The sequence below is a fragment of the Medicago sativa genome, chromosome 5 (assembly GCF_051527215.1).
Source record: "Medicago sativa cultivar Bolivia chromosome 5, Bolivia_mono, whole genome shotgun sequence".
Lineage (NCBI taxonomy): Eukaryota > Viridiplantae > Streptophyta > Magnoliopsida > Fabales > Fabaceae > Medicago > Medicago sativa.
The window spans coordinates 4,573,288-4,588,314 of NC_140753.1; the positions used below are offsets into that span (position 1 = coordinate 4,573,288).

Here is a 15,027-nt window from a genome sequence, read left to right on the forward strand (position 1 = left end):
ACCCTCTTCTCTCTCTTAGATCTCCCTTTCTTCTCCCTCTCACTCTGCCTCTCACTCACCTACCACCACCACTGGCCGCCGCCGCATCCTTGCCCTTCGCCCCACCCCTCTCTTTGATGGCCGGCCGTTGGTCCTCCCCTCTCTTTCTCTAGAACGTAGGAAAAACTAACCCAGGTTCAGTCTTTCCCCTCCCTTTTACATCTTTTGTTCATGTGCTTTTCAATTTTTCTTTCTCCTTCCAATTATGCATCTTTTCTTGATTGGGTGTTCGTATTTTTGTTTAAAATAACTTTGTTCATGTTGAATTTGAGGAAATTGTTGAAAAATAATGTTGATTTAAGGTGTTCTAGTTTTTCATCAAATTAATGGGTTTGTGTTGGTCATCAAATAATGTTGATTTATTCTAAGGTTAGTATCATGAAAGTAAGAAACATGCTGGAATTGTTGGAAATAATGTTGGTTTTAATCTTGCTTTTGAACAATTTTATCTGTTAATTTAATTTACTACTTTTATGATTGAATTTTTTTGTGGTTTTGTTTATGATATATTTGGAACTTTTTATAGTTTGGTAAAATGTGGACAAATAATTCTAACAAAATGAAAAGGAATATGATGATTTGTCTAAACATTGTTCCCAAACATGTTGGTGACACAACTTATACTAAGACTTTTGTCGGAGGATTGGCTTGGGAAACTAGTAGAGACACATTAAAGCACTATGTTAATATGTTTGGTTATATCTTAGAGGTTATTGTCATCACCGACAGAATGTGGGGTTGACATGTGTGATATTTGTTAGGGTTTAACATGTGTAAGTTTATTCATGTATTCTTAGTGAAGCATGCTCGACGAGGTTGAAGAGAACCGACAACTAGTAATATGACAACAGTGGGTCTGAAACATGTGTAGTTTCCTAGTGAAGCAACGACGAGGGGTGTTTGTGTTGTAGTGTGAGGTAAATTACTTATGGCTGGGAATGTTTCAAGGCTTTGATGATAATTATTCTGTTGCAACTTGTCAGCTTGGTAATCTCATGTTTTGCTTGTTTTTAGTTTGGGCGGAGTCTGTGTTTTAAGGTGTCTACTTTTTTTTTTTGTGATAACAGTTTTTTTTCTTTGAGTTATAGATCTTGTGATGATTTATTTGGTTGTAGTCCTAGCATTGTTTGTGAGGTTATGTTTTGGCATCGGTTGTTCCTGCTTTGGTGCGTGAATGTTCGTTGTGTTGCTCTATTTGTGCAGACGTATTGTACATTGTGACGACTTGTGCCAGGATACTTGTAATATTCATTCGTAGCTGTTGTTGTTGATCATGATGGTGGCTTTTGTTTTTGAATTGAAGGTATTAATATTCAATTTCAATGTTTAGAATTTGTGATTAAATTTGCATTAATGAATGATTTTATAGCCATGTTTTTTCTCTGAACTTTGCTATGACAAACTATCTATTTTTACCTTTCAATTTATTAGTCAATGAAGATAGTCTTTGGTTATTATTACCATTTTCTCTTCATTACTTGCGAGTTTGTGTTGAATGTGGCTTCACTAATTTAAAGCTTTTGATGACAGAGAGTTTGGTATAGTCCTCTTGCTCGTGGTTTTTTTGGTGGCAAAGGAGTTCTATAAAATGTGTCGGAGTTAGCCGTGGCATAACACTGTAGAAAATATGTAATAGCATCAATTCTTGGATTTATTTGAAGTACTAGGTGTAAATCAATTGTTGTAATAGGCGTGAAGCAACAACAATGTTTATATTTTGTTGAAAATTTTATTTTGGCATAGGGTGAATATGATGAATGCTGGATGGATGTTCACATTGTAACAACTAAAATTACCATGTTAAAATGGGAAGAGGTGAACTATTTTCCATATTTGACAGGTTTTTGTGAAAACTAACCAAAATTGAGTTTGATATAACCATGTTTTATCAAATCTGTCACCACTATTTATTTACATTCCCATTTTTACTTCTTGTCTATTTCTCCACGTGATTTTTGTGGAAGGAGTACATTCGGGCACATTAGTGAATCTCTATTGATGAACATGACTGGGAGGTGAAATGATATCCATCTGTTACAATCAATGATAATTTTGACACTCAAAAATTGCAGTTACTCCTTTGATAAAAAGTGGTTAAACAGATTTAAAATTTGGTTAGTTTTCCAACTCTATCAAATTTTTGAAAAATCCTTACATTTGACCACTACATTAAAAGCCTTTCAAATGATAAATAACTTCTTTTACAATCTGCAAGTTTATCACGCCTAAAGACGGACAAGTTCTAATTTCTGAAAAAATAGTGGTCACGCACCTTAAAATATGTGGTCACACAAAACATATATTTGGCTGGTTTATATTTCCCATGTATAAATAATCTTGTTTTATGCGAATCAAACACATAATCTAATTTGATCACTACACTAAAAGCAATTCCAACAATAAATAACTTATTTTACAATCGGCGAGTTTATCACACCTAAAGGCGGACAAGTTCTAATTTCAGAAAAAATAGTGGTCACGCATATTAAAAAATGTGGTCACACATACCATATATTTGGCTAGTTTATATTTACCAGGTATAAATAATCTTGTTTTATGCGAATCAAACACACAATCTAATTTGATCACTGCACTAAAAGCAATTCCAACAATAAATAACTTATTTTACAATCGGCGAGTTTATCACGCCTAAAGACGGACAAGTTCCAATTTATGAAAAAATAGTGGTCACGTATTTGTAAAAATGTGGTCATACAGACCATATATTTGGCTAGTTTATATTTCCCAGATGTAAATAATTTCGTTTTAGGCGAATCGAACGCATGATCTCATTTGATCACTGCACTAAAAGCATTTCCAACCATAAATAACATGTTTTACAATCGGCAAGTTTATCACGCCTAAGGACGCACAAGTTCTAATTTATGAAAAAATAGTGGTCACATATTTGTAAAAATGTGGTCAAACAGACCATATATTTGACTAGTTTTTCTTTCCCAGATGTAAATAATATCGTTTTAGGCGAATCGAACGCATGATCTCATTTGATCACTGCACTAAAAGCATTTCCAACCATAAATAACCTGTTTTACAATCGGCAAGTTTATCACGCCTAAGGACGGACAAGTTCTAATTTATGAAAAAATAGTGGTCACGTATTTGTAAAAATGTGGTCATACAGACCATATATTTGACTAGTTTTTCTTTCCCAAATGTAAATAATATCGTTTTACAAGCTTAAAAGAGCATAAAAAAAATTTACATTAAATTTTGATTACGCCACTACACTATTTTTATTCTTCCTCGTATCACTCTTCACCCACGGTGTTCCAAGAACCCCGCTCTTGACACGATTTCTTGACTTGTCTTTTATTCGAGTGAACACGGTTGATGCTTGGTGATCTTCATCATCTGATACATTTGATGATCTTCATCATGTGGATACCCGAACCTTTGCTTGGTATTATATTGTAGAATTCCCAAGCTACGACAATATTGTAGATCTTCATCAGAGAATAGACTCAAACTTACTTATGAGCTAAGCCTTCTTTTTCACCTCCAAGTGGGACAAATAGAAAACCTTATGGCAACCTCCCCTTAATGGGAGACAAGTGTTGCTAGTTGATTAAAGATGTTGCTGAGCTCATGAATAGTGGACTCAACATTTTGAAGAGCTTCAGCTCTGCTTTGCATGTAACTGTCCTGCAATGGAACTACCTGCTGCTGCTGCAACAACGGTTGACTCTCTCCATCCACCTGCTTCATGTGGAATGTGGAAGGCCGTGGAAAAAACAAAATAAATATATATAATTACAGTTGAAGATGTAATTCAACCCAGCCAGAAACAAATTAAAATGCCAGTATAACTAAGAAAAATGGATAAAATGAACCAGCCTCCTTTTTACATGTATTTTGAGCAAGTCTGTTTAAACAACCAATTTCTCCATGCCTGGTGAAGTTTTGTCAATGGAACAGTTTTGTTGGGCCAGGCCAAGATAGGCCAACAAAACAATGTCTGAACTAGCCAGACTGTTTGATAGATTTACTTGTAACTATGCAAGCAATTGAGTTCCATAAGTTAAATTAAGTAAATTAATTAACTCATTAAAGGCTGTGAACTTATACTTGTGAAAGGCAATCTCATAATATTAACGCAACAAAGAGATAAAAACTATTAGAATATATGAAAATTGAAAACGTCTTTAACATCTTGATATTATCTTTAGAGTATGTTAGATTATCTCATAGGATTAGTTTTTTTATCTTATATGTTAAACTATCTTTCACAGAATCTTAATCATACAAACCACAATAATAAATCAAAATCTTAATTGTATCTCTTCTCTTCCCTCTTTATTTAAAACCTTATAACTTCAAACAAAAACAAAATTCGTAGTATAAAATTAACATCAGTACAATGGTTAGCTGTGACAATATTCCTGAAAATTGAGTCATACTGCAAACACAACCAAAAGAGAACAAATAGACAAAAGGTATGTGAGATTCTATTTGATAAACAATCTCTTGTTTCTTGGAACAAAAGCTATGCCCTTGATAATTTAATCAAGCATGACACAATAAATTAAATTGATTCAAGTTATCCTATATGCTTAACTAAAGCCTCTAACAATACAATCAACAGATGAAACAATCAACAGATGAAAAAGAACATAACTTACCCACTAGCCCATGGAGGTGCAGGGGCACTAGAAGTACTAGCAGCTGTCTTTGTAGCTAACGGACGTTGACATATGAAAGGATTTGCAGAATCCTTAGAAGCATTCGCCGAAAACAATTGTCTTCTATTCTCATGCACTTTCAAGCACTCCACCAATTAATAATCTTGTTTTCTACTACAACTACTACAAGAAAAAGACAACTATTGTCATGTCATGCATATCTAAGTAACTAACAACAATAAACAAACAAGCATTACAAATTTATTATGACTAAAATTGTTCACGTAGAGAATACTTTTGATAACCACATACAAGGCAAACCATGAGAGTGTTGCTCTTTTAAAATTTCAGCACAAGAGATATTATCAATTATAAGTGAGTATAAGTGATATCTTAAGCATTTATATGCTCAAAGGGGCTTCCTTGACTTAATGTCTGACAACATCTTAAGCATAGACTGTAGGAACAGTTAAGGCAGCTTATGTGAAGATTCAGAATAGGTGTTCTGCAGTAGTTGCTGATACAAGTGTTGCATAAATACTTATTATGTTAGCAAGGAGCACAAGAAAAAAAATCAAAATTCATAACAGTAGCAGAAAAAAGATTACCAGTCAATTTTCTCATTGCAGTCAAATTCGATTTGCTTGATGAGAATATCACAAATACTTTCCCCTGTCAAACATAAAATCATATAAGATATTTGTATCTAATAAACAAAATTTACTCAGAAACTGTCAAATCAGAAGAACGATAATTACTACCTTTATTTTTCGCTTCTGTTTCTAGCTCTGCATGCTGGTCTTCGCTTATTTGTTTTATTACCAGAAGGAGCATACAGACCAAATAATGAAAATGCAATATCCTATCAACTCTGCTTGTACCAGCCAAACAATCCTGTTACAAAACAAGATAAAATTGAAGTGTCAATAAGTGCCGCTAAAGAAAAAAAAAACTATCCTAACATAAGAGTTTCGATCTTTGATATCAAACCTTACTTTCACGGTCTTTACACTGACATGCTCGACAATCTTTACATGAACAAGTTCCTCGACAAACTGGACACGCCTTCTTAACCTCATTTTGAGTGTCGAAATACCTAAATTTCCAATTATCTAAAAATTTAAAAATATATAAATTATTGAAAGAAAATCGATAAACAAGATTCTACGAGAAAAAAAATCGATAAACAAGAAAATAAAGGAGACAAATACTTTTTTTGGTTTTGCTTTGATTTTCCTCTTTGTTCTGCTGAAAGAAGAAGAGATGCTATAATTCAGACATCAACAACAAACTCTCATTGACAAGAATCAAATCAGATAAACCAAACTAGCAGAACTGAAAAAGCAATACAAAATAGTATATATTCATTCAAGCAATATACCTTAATTCATTGCTTACAACTAAACTAAATAGAGACAAAAAAAAATCAGCACAACAATTTGCACCTAATTTTGCAAAACTTCGTCTTCTTTTGCAAGTAAACAATCATCCCCCAATGTGCGAGGCACTGTTACAATGTCTGTATCAAAATTACAAAAACATAGCTAAATGTGTTTTTTATTCTCTGATTTACCGTTCTTTTCGTTATTTAGTTTAGGCGTCGAATATGTCTTTTGTTAGTCAATTTGGTCCATAAAATTACCAACAATTTAACAAAAGAGACGCTTCGAGATGTATTTGTAATATATATACAATCAAGGACTATGACGACGGGGCGTCACACATTTACGAACCAAAATAACCGATTACTCATTCTTCTTCTGCTGTTTTTCTCTTGGACAGACAAAAATCAGATTAATAACAAATGTTTTTTTACCCAAATTTTCAACTTTAATGAACAAAATTCACATAACGATCATAATGGAAAAGGCCCAATTTTTCAAATTACAAATCAAAAAATTAACAAAATAAAATGTCTAATATTTCTCCGATCACATGAATTTCAAATCCAAATAACAAAAACATAAAATCGATAAATTGTATCATCCAATATAACCTAAAAAAACAAAAATTGGCAACAAAGAAAAAAGGAGAGAAAAATGGTGAAAAGAACGAACCAAGAGGGTGTTCCAATTTGAAGGAACTCTTAGCCATGATGATGAAAATTCTGCAAACGAATTAGGGTTAGCGATCGATGGATGAATCGATGAAAGAAAAAGAGAAAATTAGGAAGTTTTGTAAACATCTTCGATTGGGAGCGGAGGTTAACGCGGTATTACGATACATTAGATCTGAGAGAAAGATCAGGATGAACACAGAATGGAACAGGAGAGAGTCCTACAGGAGAGGATTCGGTGATGGTGGCCGTTATGGTGGTGGCAGACGAGAAAGAAAGAGGGAGTGGTGGTGGTTAAGAGGAGTGTGGTGGTGAGATAGGGAGAAGTGAGAGAGATCGATGGAAAAGGAAAAGAGAAGAGAGGGATGAAGGAAAAGAGAAGAGAGGGACAATTAGTGGAGTGTGGGGCCCACTATACCACATGGCATTTTTTTATGTGGGTGTTGGAGTGGTATGCCACCTATGGTGGTATGTGTATCAGCACTCGTTTGTTTTTCACTTTTCAGTAAGTTAAGTTTAGTATTAACCGACACATATTTGTCATTGATTAATATAAAAAAAAAAAAAAAACATGGGATACATTTGTCATCGATAAAAATAAATAAAGTATGCAACAATTATTTATCTTTGATAAATATAAAAAAAAGCATCAAACAAATATTTGTCACTAATACATACAAAACACAAGACAAATATTTGAAACAACGATTTTGCAAAAATTACTTCCAACAATTTGGTGGACGTATTAAAAACAAAACCATGATGAACATAATCATTTTATAAAGTGACAAATATTTGTCACTAATACATACAAAACACAAGACAAATATTTGAAACAACGATTTTGCAAAAATTACTTCCAACAATTTGGTGGACGTATTAAAAACAAAACCATGATGAACATAATAATATCATGCTATGATTAATTTTTTTTGCCAAATTTTCACACAAAACTCATAACTCATTTTTTTTAACAAAGATAGCCTAAACGTGTTGTACTTCTGGATTTGAATGAAGTACGGCATATCCAAACACGAGCAACAAAGAGAAGAAGGCGAAGTGATAACGCCATATATAGCGTTTCTTTAACTTTTGATCTTATCTGAAATTATGAATTTGTAATGAACAAGGCTCAATTGCAAGATTTATTTTTACAAAAATTACATTCATTTAACCAAAACAAAATTTGAATCGATCATTATCCATTCATATTCTGAATGAACAGGTGATTGGATGGGTATACTATTTCATAAATGTAATAGTTGAAAGAAGATTACCAATGAAATTAGATTTACTTAAGACCCATAATTTCATTATATTAACTATTAAAAGAGTTTGACTTAAATTTAACATGTAAGATATTGAAATAAGCTCGAAGACTACATTGCACGTTTTCATATTCTTCAATACTTACATTTATTCCTTAATATAATAATATCATGCTATGATTAGTTTTTTTTTTGCCAAATTTTCACACAAAACTGACAGATATAGGGATTCTAACAGTGTATTTTCCAGAAACCCACTTGATAGACCCCTGAGCAATTTCGTTATCACCTCTATTCTCTATGTTTTCGGGTGTAAAAGCAACCGAGTATGCAGCTTTTTGCTTCTTCTCAGTGAATGTTATTTGGGCAGGCTTTATACTGATATCAACAGCCAAAGGAACATCAATTTCGACATTGTAAGTCATGTTGACAGGTCCAACATTCGTCAATGTTCTAGTATAAAACTGAGAAGTAGACCCCCAAAATAATAGAAAATGATGGATAATTAAGTTGTGCCTCTGGTATACTCTTTACCTCCCAGCATTTCACTTTCTGTTGCAAAATAATTCCAACTTGTCTATCAGTATAATTCAAACCACACAAATAAGGAACATAATCATTTGTTTCAATATCATATACAAGTCCTGGATCGTTTGCTTTCGAAGGGTTGACATGTCCAGCACCAGTGGCAAATACATCAGCTGGTTTAAGTCTTTGGTCTAATATAGCCTTTCCTTGAAGATTAACCTCATTGGCAGTTGTCATGATTGCCGATTTAATAGCAGCTGGAGACCAATCTGGATGAGAGTTTTTCAACAGAGCAGCAATTCCACTGAGATGAGGACAAGACATTGAGGTACCTGAAATAATGTTATACGGCGGTATATTGTTGTCCAATGATACATGCCATGCTGCTAGAATGTTCACTCCAGGTCCAATTATGTCTGGTTTCAGAATTCCTGGGCTTTCTAGGTTTGGTCCTCTTGATGAAAATGAAGCAACTTGAGGGGCGAGTGGATTTCCAATAACAGTTCCTTTGAATAAAATTGTGGCCATTGGTATTGATGTTGAGTTTATATAATCTTTGATGGATAAACCAGCAGAGTAACTTACAAGTGCAGCAGGTAGAACGCCCTGAACATCAGAACTTGGATCAAAAGCTTGAAGATTACTATTCATGAGGATCATGGCAGCTCCACCAGCGTCTTTAACTGCTTGAGCTTTTGCTGCTTGTGAAACAAGTCCACCTTCCTCACACAAAACTACCTTTCCCTTAACATCAACGTTCTTCATGGAAATAGGACCACAAAAGGCAATGGAATTATCACTTGTATTAACAGAACCTGCATACACAAGTGGCAACAGTGTTGATGCAAAGTCTTTTGGTTGAAACACTGATTCTCCAATATATTTTTCCCCGTTGCCAAGTTTAGCTATTGCTTCTATTTTTCTGTCGGTTGTGCTTGCACCAACGGTTAGAATCCATGGTGCTTCATTAGACAAAGTATTAATAGCTGGACCTGAATTTCCAGCCGAGCAACTAACAAAAATTCCCTTTTGAATTGCACTAAATGCACCAAGTGCAATTCCAACTTCAAAGAAAGAGGTGGAGGGTCCTTGAATGGAGATTGAAAGTACATCAACGCCATCATCAATTGCAGAGTCCATTCCAGCTAATATTGCACTTTCATCACAATGACCACTGGTTGTGCATACTTTGTAGATTGCCAAATGGGCTTCTGGTGCCATGCCTGTTGCAGTACCATTAGCACTGCCATAGACATTAGCACCTTGCACGGCTCTTCCAGCGGCCGTGCTGGCTGTGTGAGTTCCGTGACCATTATCATCGTATGGAAGGGATGAATTTACTAAGCTCCTTGCTCCAATGATCTTCTTGTTGCAAATCCTTTCCCCTGTGAATTCACAGTGGCCATTCCATTTCGCAGGCGGAGAAGCCATTCCCTCGTCAGAAAAGGAAGGATGGGAGAGGGATATTCCTGTGTCCAGGATTCCAATTATGATCCCTTTACCGAGATTGGAATTTTTCCATAATCCTTGACTTTGTTGCAACCCCAAGAAGCTTGGTGTGTGAGTTGTATGTAATGAGAGGATCTTTTCTGGTCGAATCGACAGAACCTCCTCCTTCTCTTCTAGAGCCTTGGCATCTTCTGGGGTCAATTTCACGGCGAATCCATTCATGACGTTTTGGTATGAGAAAATTATGCGTTGCTGGTTTTGAGTTTTTGTAGCAGCTGCTGGCAAGAGTGAATTATACCAGCCATCCAAACTCTCCTTAGATTGAAGAGATGGCTTTTCAACTTGAACAATGTAAGTCAACAAGCTACTTTCATCTTTTAGTCCTTCATTTGCAGCTTTGAATTCTTGGTATTTATTTGCTGAAGTTGGATTGATAGTTAGCACAAGAATGAAACTAAAAAGCAACATTGGAGTTAGTTCCATCTTTGCTATGTTCATCATGGTAATTTGTGGATGGAAAAAGCATGAAATGGGTGCTTATTATATAGTGTGGAGTGAGAATCATGGGAATGGTCTAAATTAACCTTTGTCACTAATTAATTGAGAAATTGGGATTATAATAAAAAGTAAATTAAATTAAATGAGGGATAATTTAGAAATACTATTATTAAATAGGGGAGATGTTGTTATTTTGACAATTTCATACAAATTAAGAAATATAATTAATGTTGTATGAAGAAGAGAAATTATGAAGCATTTTATAAAGATACTCTTCATTAGTAGTGTGGAAAAGATAAATTTATAGAATTAGAAAAAGATAGAGTAATAAATAGTAAATACCGGAATAGGAAAAGAAACATTATTATTTCGTTGATATATTGTAAAATGACATATAAGTTGGATCAAATATTATGCGAATGAAATATTAAAAAATATATAAATACTAGCAGTCTCGTTACTATTTAGTCCTCGTGTTATAAAAATCATGTGGAAAATGGAAATGAAAGTGGCAACATATGATATCTAGATTTTGGCCTTTAGGAAAGTGAGACCAATTTTATGCTAAGTTACTAAACTCATATTTGAATAAAAACAAAGACTTGACTTCATAAACTGCACATTCGAGTCTTCTTTTAATGGTCTTGGAGGCCCCTAAACCACGTAAAACTAGTAGTTATCTGCATGGAAACTAAGATTAAGAAATATAAGAACTGAGATGAGTGAGTCCATGAAGAGATTTGGAAATTAATAAACGGAAATGATAAACATCCCGACAAATAGTATAGCGATAGATTCACGACCGTTTATACAAAAAAAAATTGCCACCACACCATCCTTTTATTCCACCAAAAGCGGACTGCACACCAATTCCGTTACAACACGTAAGACTTCGGGATGATTCACGAGAAAATTGATCGCGATACATAGCAAGGCTCATTAATAAAAGTGGGGCCTTGTGGTTGGAATACTGTAAAAGGATGGCAGAAAAATACAAGCAACTGGTAAAATTCACACTTCACTTCATCACTACTATTCAACGATGGCTAAAGAGAAATCGCCTTCACAAGAAATATCTCCTAAACGAGTGGAGCTCGGAAAATGCTCATTTTTCTTGCAAGACCTTATCAGTTGCAGCATTTTCCACAGTTTCTTTAACATTTTTTTCTTCTTGGTTTAAAGTGTGCTTCCTAGAAACTTGATAGAAATTTAGTCAAAGAAACTTGCAAGACCATATCAGTTGCAGCACTTTCCACAGTTCCATTAACATTTTGTTCCGTTAACTCTGTTCTATAGGCAAAAAAAAAAAAAAAAAATACATGATTTGAATCACATCAACAAGCACAACAAGAACCGAAATTTTGTAGCATAATTTGAATCATGCTACCCCTTATTCGAATCAATCAAGCCAGAGGGTGATTGAAACCCATTTTCACATCCTGAAATTAAAAAATAAGGATTTGAAGACATATTTACGACATTGTCTATGGAATACAAATTTGCCGTAAAGTCTATTTCATCATTTAAAAAATTGGGAGCTTTATATTCTCTCCATTTTTTTCCTTAAAAACCACTTTAATCAAGATTTATCCATCCAAACAGTAAAAAAACATTGTTTTGTTCAAATGTACACATTTGAACTTGAGTGAAAAAAGACATTTTATATGTATGTGTATCGATCAATTCGGAGTCTAGTTTTTAAGAAAATAGTGTAGAGGTAACATAGCTTTCTTAAAATAGAGTTAGGATCTTCTCCATTAGAAAAATAAATGAAGAATGTCATTTGAAAGAGATACACACAAAATAAGAATCTAAAGAATGTGTTTGCGAAATAAATGTTAAAAACTAAAAGAATGTGAAAAATGTGTTTAAACCGTTATTTTAATAATATAATGAAGAAATGCTTATGTACATAAATGAGTCATCTAAAGCCCAAAAATACTATAAACAAGTTATATTGCTCTTACTTGAGAGCATTATCAACATAGGTGTTATGCCGGTTCTCCTACTTAGTTTATGACAAACCAACAAAACCATTGTAGTTTTAAATCTATATGTATGAATAAAATTTGAACACACATCAACACAGACAACTATAAAAAGAATATACCTATGTATGTTGGCTTGTCCATTGGTAAAATCTGTCGTTGATTGTTACATTGTGTGCTTTCTAGGTTGAGGATTAGTCTCCCTAAAGAAAAGAGATTGTCATGCAACCTGCAATACACAAAATATCATCGATAAATCATTGAACACCAGACAATTACCCATGCATAATTGCACGTGTGTTGTACATGTTGAAGAACAATGGAAGTATTTTAGAGGCAAAGTAACATTTTTCCATTAAGTCACCTTCGTATTTTAATTCGTACTGCAATAAAGACAAGATCAACATAAGTTAAATTCATTGAAAAGTATAAATTTCTCAAAAACACAAAATCACATGCAGAATCCTCAATGAACCTAATGATAGATATTTGGCAAGTGTACCAAAACTATCAAAGTAATAATAAAATTCGTATTCACAAGGACCGTTGTAAATTTCTACTCAACAATTTCGTTGATGTAAAGGATATATTAAATTGGGGGGTTGCCCTAGGCAGTTGGTTTGGTTGCATGAGAATAGTAAAAAGTGCGTTTAAGTTGGTTTGAAAATTAGATTAAACAGATGATCAAGCCTTCGAATCTTCTACTGCTCACTGTAAAATAATTTGCTCCTATCTCTCTCAATATTCACCTAGTTTTACGAAGAATTAACACAATAGCTTTGATCAATTTCTTGAGCCATAACCCTTTCCTAAATTATAATCCCTTAATCTCTTAAGTCGATTCATAACCGTCGAAAGTATTAATAGTCCGTTAATCCATAAGTCATAACTCAACAATTTTCTATCTCTAACTTAATATGTTAAGTCAAACAGATTTATTAGGTCAGATTTAACAGCTATGGCTAGTAATCAATTAAATTATAAAATCAATTCATATAATTAAGAAGGTAGGGCTAGTAGTCATACATAATCATGTAAAAGGCATTATCCACATATAAAACTGAATAATACTAGGGTTCCATTGATGTCAAAGAGAGTTCATAACAAATTACATGATTATAGCTTACAATAGAGTCATCTCATGGCTTAATCAACAAAAAGTTTAGCTACTCATAACTAAGACAATCAATAACAAAGGAAATATGAGACATACATCAATCAGAACCAACTATGAGTTGGTGTGAGATCCAATACGTGTTTCTAGGTCTCTGGCTGCCTCCTATGCTCTAAAGTCATCTAAAAATCAAACCCTTGTTCTGAATTCAGAACTGGTTTTAATATGGAAAATTTTGTAACAACCTCATTGTGCCACGTTACGAGTCCATCGTGGCACGATGGCTTCATTAATCTGACGTGGCAGCTGCTTCAAACTCTCATCATGGCACGATACATGTCGAACATGCCACAATGGTAAAAAATAACAAACCCTAACTCCTGATGCTCCTCTAGACGTGCCACGATACAGGTCCATCGTGACACGATTTTTCTAGCAGCTGACTTTATAATCAATTTTGAGACAAAAAAAAATATGAACAATAAGAAAGGGAAGTCATAAACAAAAGTGAACATAATTCTACTCAAACATATTAAAACCAAATTTTATGACTTTATAATCAATTTTGACCCCTAAAAGAATTAAACAATAAGTTTAACTGTTATTTATTATGAGGTGTTGAAACAATAATGTTTAACCGTTGTTCCTAACTTGTTCTTTGGGGATTCTTCACACTCTTTTAGTTTTTAGCATTTATTTTACGGTATCAAAGATTATTTTGATAGATAAAATAAATAATTCAGGGATCGATTTGACAGTGCGTAACATAATTCAGGAACCAACTTGATTTTAATGAATAATTCAAGGATCAGTGTGACAGTATAACATTTTGTAATGACTTTCATTTCATTTAAAAAAAATAAAAAATAAAAAATTGTTTCGATCAAATTCGTCTATTTACACGTAGAAGCTGATTTGGAACTCCACGTCAGTGTTTAATGTGACACGTCAGCACGGTTAACGGCAAGACTTGACTTGACTAAGAGACTAAATTGAATGACATTTATAAAATTCAATGACGTTGAAGGATGAAATTGACCATTGCATGCAAATTTGAGGACCAAAACGCCTATTCACTCTTTAATACCGTTGGGGATGCTCCAAGTGGTGTTCTTGTGTTGATGTTGGAGTTGTACTTGTTCTAGATTTGAAGTACGGCATATCCAAACACGAGCAACAAAGAGAAGATGACGAAGTGAAACATATATATTACTAGGAATTCAAACACGCCACTCAATTTATGACTTCTGTCATTCCACAGCCATGAACGCATCACTCATCTTTGCCTCCAACATGGTAACATTTTGTTTCTTTAACTTTCGATCTTATGGCATTGTGAAAAGGTGCTTAATCTTTTATTTATCTAAAATTTGAATTGTTAATGCACATGACTCAATTGGAAAATTTATTCCATGCTTGTTTATCTCTTCTCTTGTACAAAACTACA

General features: G+C 33.8%; 1 protein-coding gene, 1 long non-coding RNA gene and 1 pseudogene across 10 annotated transcripts; 1 reads left to right on the top strand and 2 right to left on the bottom strand.

The window, feature by feature from the left end:
• The first annotated feature begins 210 nt into the window (after window positions 1-210).
• LOC146919336 (uncharacterized) lies at window positions 211-1,953 on the top strand. The gene is made up of 3 exons (XR_015010667.1): window positions 211-956; window positions 1,243-1,342; window positions 1,570-1,953. It is a non-coding gene; the product is annotated as an uncharacterized LOC146919336 (long non-coding RNA).
• Window positions 1,954-3,237: 1,284 nt separating this feature from the next.
• LOC146919337 (lysine-specific demethylase JMJ28-like) lies at window positions 3,238-7,112 on the bottom strand. Of its 8 annotated transcripts, XM_085712685.1 has the most exons (8): window positions 6,737-7,112; window positions 5,891-5,927; window positions 5,670-5,775; window positions 5,441-5,573; window positions 5,288-5,351; window positions 4,992-5,196; window positions 4,680-4,862; window positions 3,238-3,759 (listed from the first exon to the last, which is right to left on the bottom strand). In XM_085712685.1, the coding sequence occupies exons 1-6, from the start codon at window positions 6,771-6,773 to the stop codon at window positions 5,073-5,075; spliced, it is 501 nt and encodes a 166-aa protein (XP_085568811.1). In that variant the 5' UTR covers window positions 6,774-7,112; the 3' UTR covers window positions 3,238-3,759; window positions 4,680-4,862; window positions 4,992-5,072. The 8 variants fall into 8 exon arrangements, 6 of the variants coding, with proteins under 6 accessions (XP_085568811.1, XP_085568814.1, XP_085568815.1 ...); XM_085712688.1 differs by lacking the exon at window positions 4,992-5,196 and having other exon boundaries at window positions 3,238-3,756; XM_085712689.1 differs by lacking the exon at window positions 4,992-5,196.
• Window positions 7,113-8,102: 990 nt separating this feature from the next.
• LOC146919338 (subtilisin-like protease 3 pseudogene) lies at window positions 8,103-11,081 on the bottom strand (annotated as a pseudogene). The gene has a single exon (XR_015011460.1). The product of XR_015011460.1 is annotated as a subtilisin-like protease 3 pseudogene (transcript).
• Window positions 11,082-15,027: the final 3,946 nt, after the last annotated feature.

What these genes read in the sequence shown, in the direction of transcription:
- LOC146919337 (XM_085712685.1), bottom strand. Translation starts at nt 6,773, where the DNA reads ATGGCTAAGAGTTCCTTCAAATTGGAACACCCTCTTG. An exon ending in AACAGAAGCGAAAAATAAAG is followed by an intron (nt 5,352 to 5,440) that starts GTAGTAATTATC and finishes TATGTTTGACAG; the next exon opens with GGGAAAGTATTTGTGATATT. An exon ending in TGCAATGAGAAAATTGACTG is followed by an intron (nt 5,197 to 5,287) that starts GTAATCTTTTTT and finishes CACTTGTATCAG; the next exon opens with CAACTACTGCAGAACACCTA.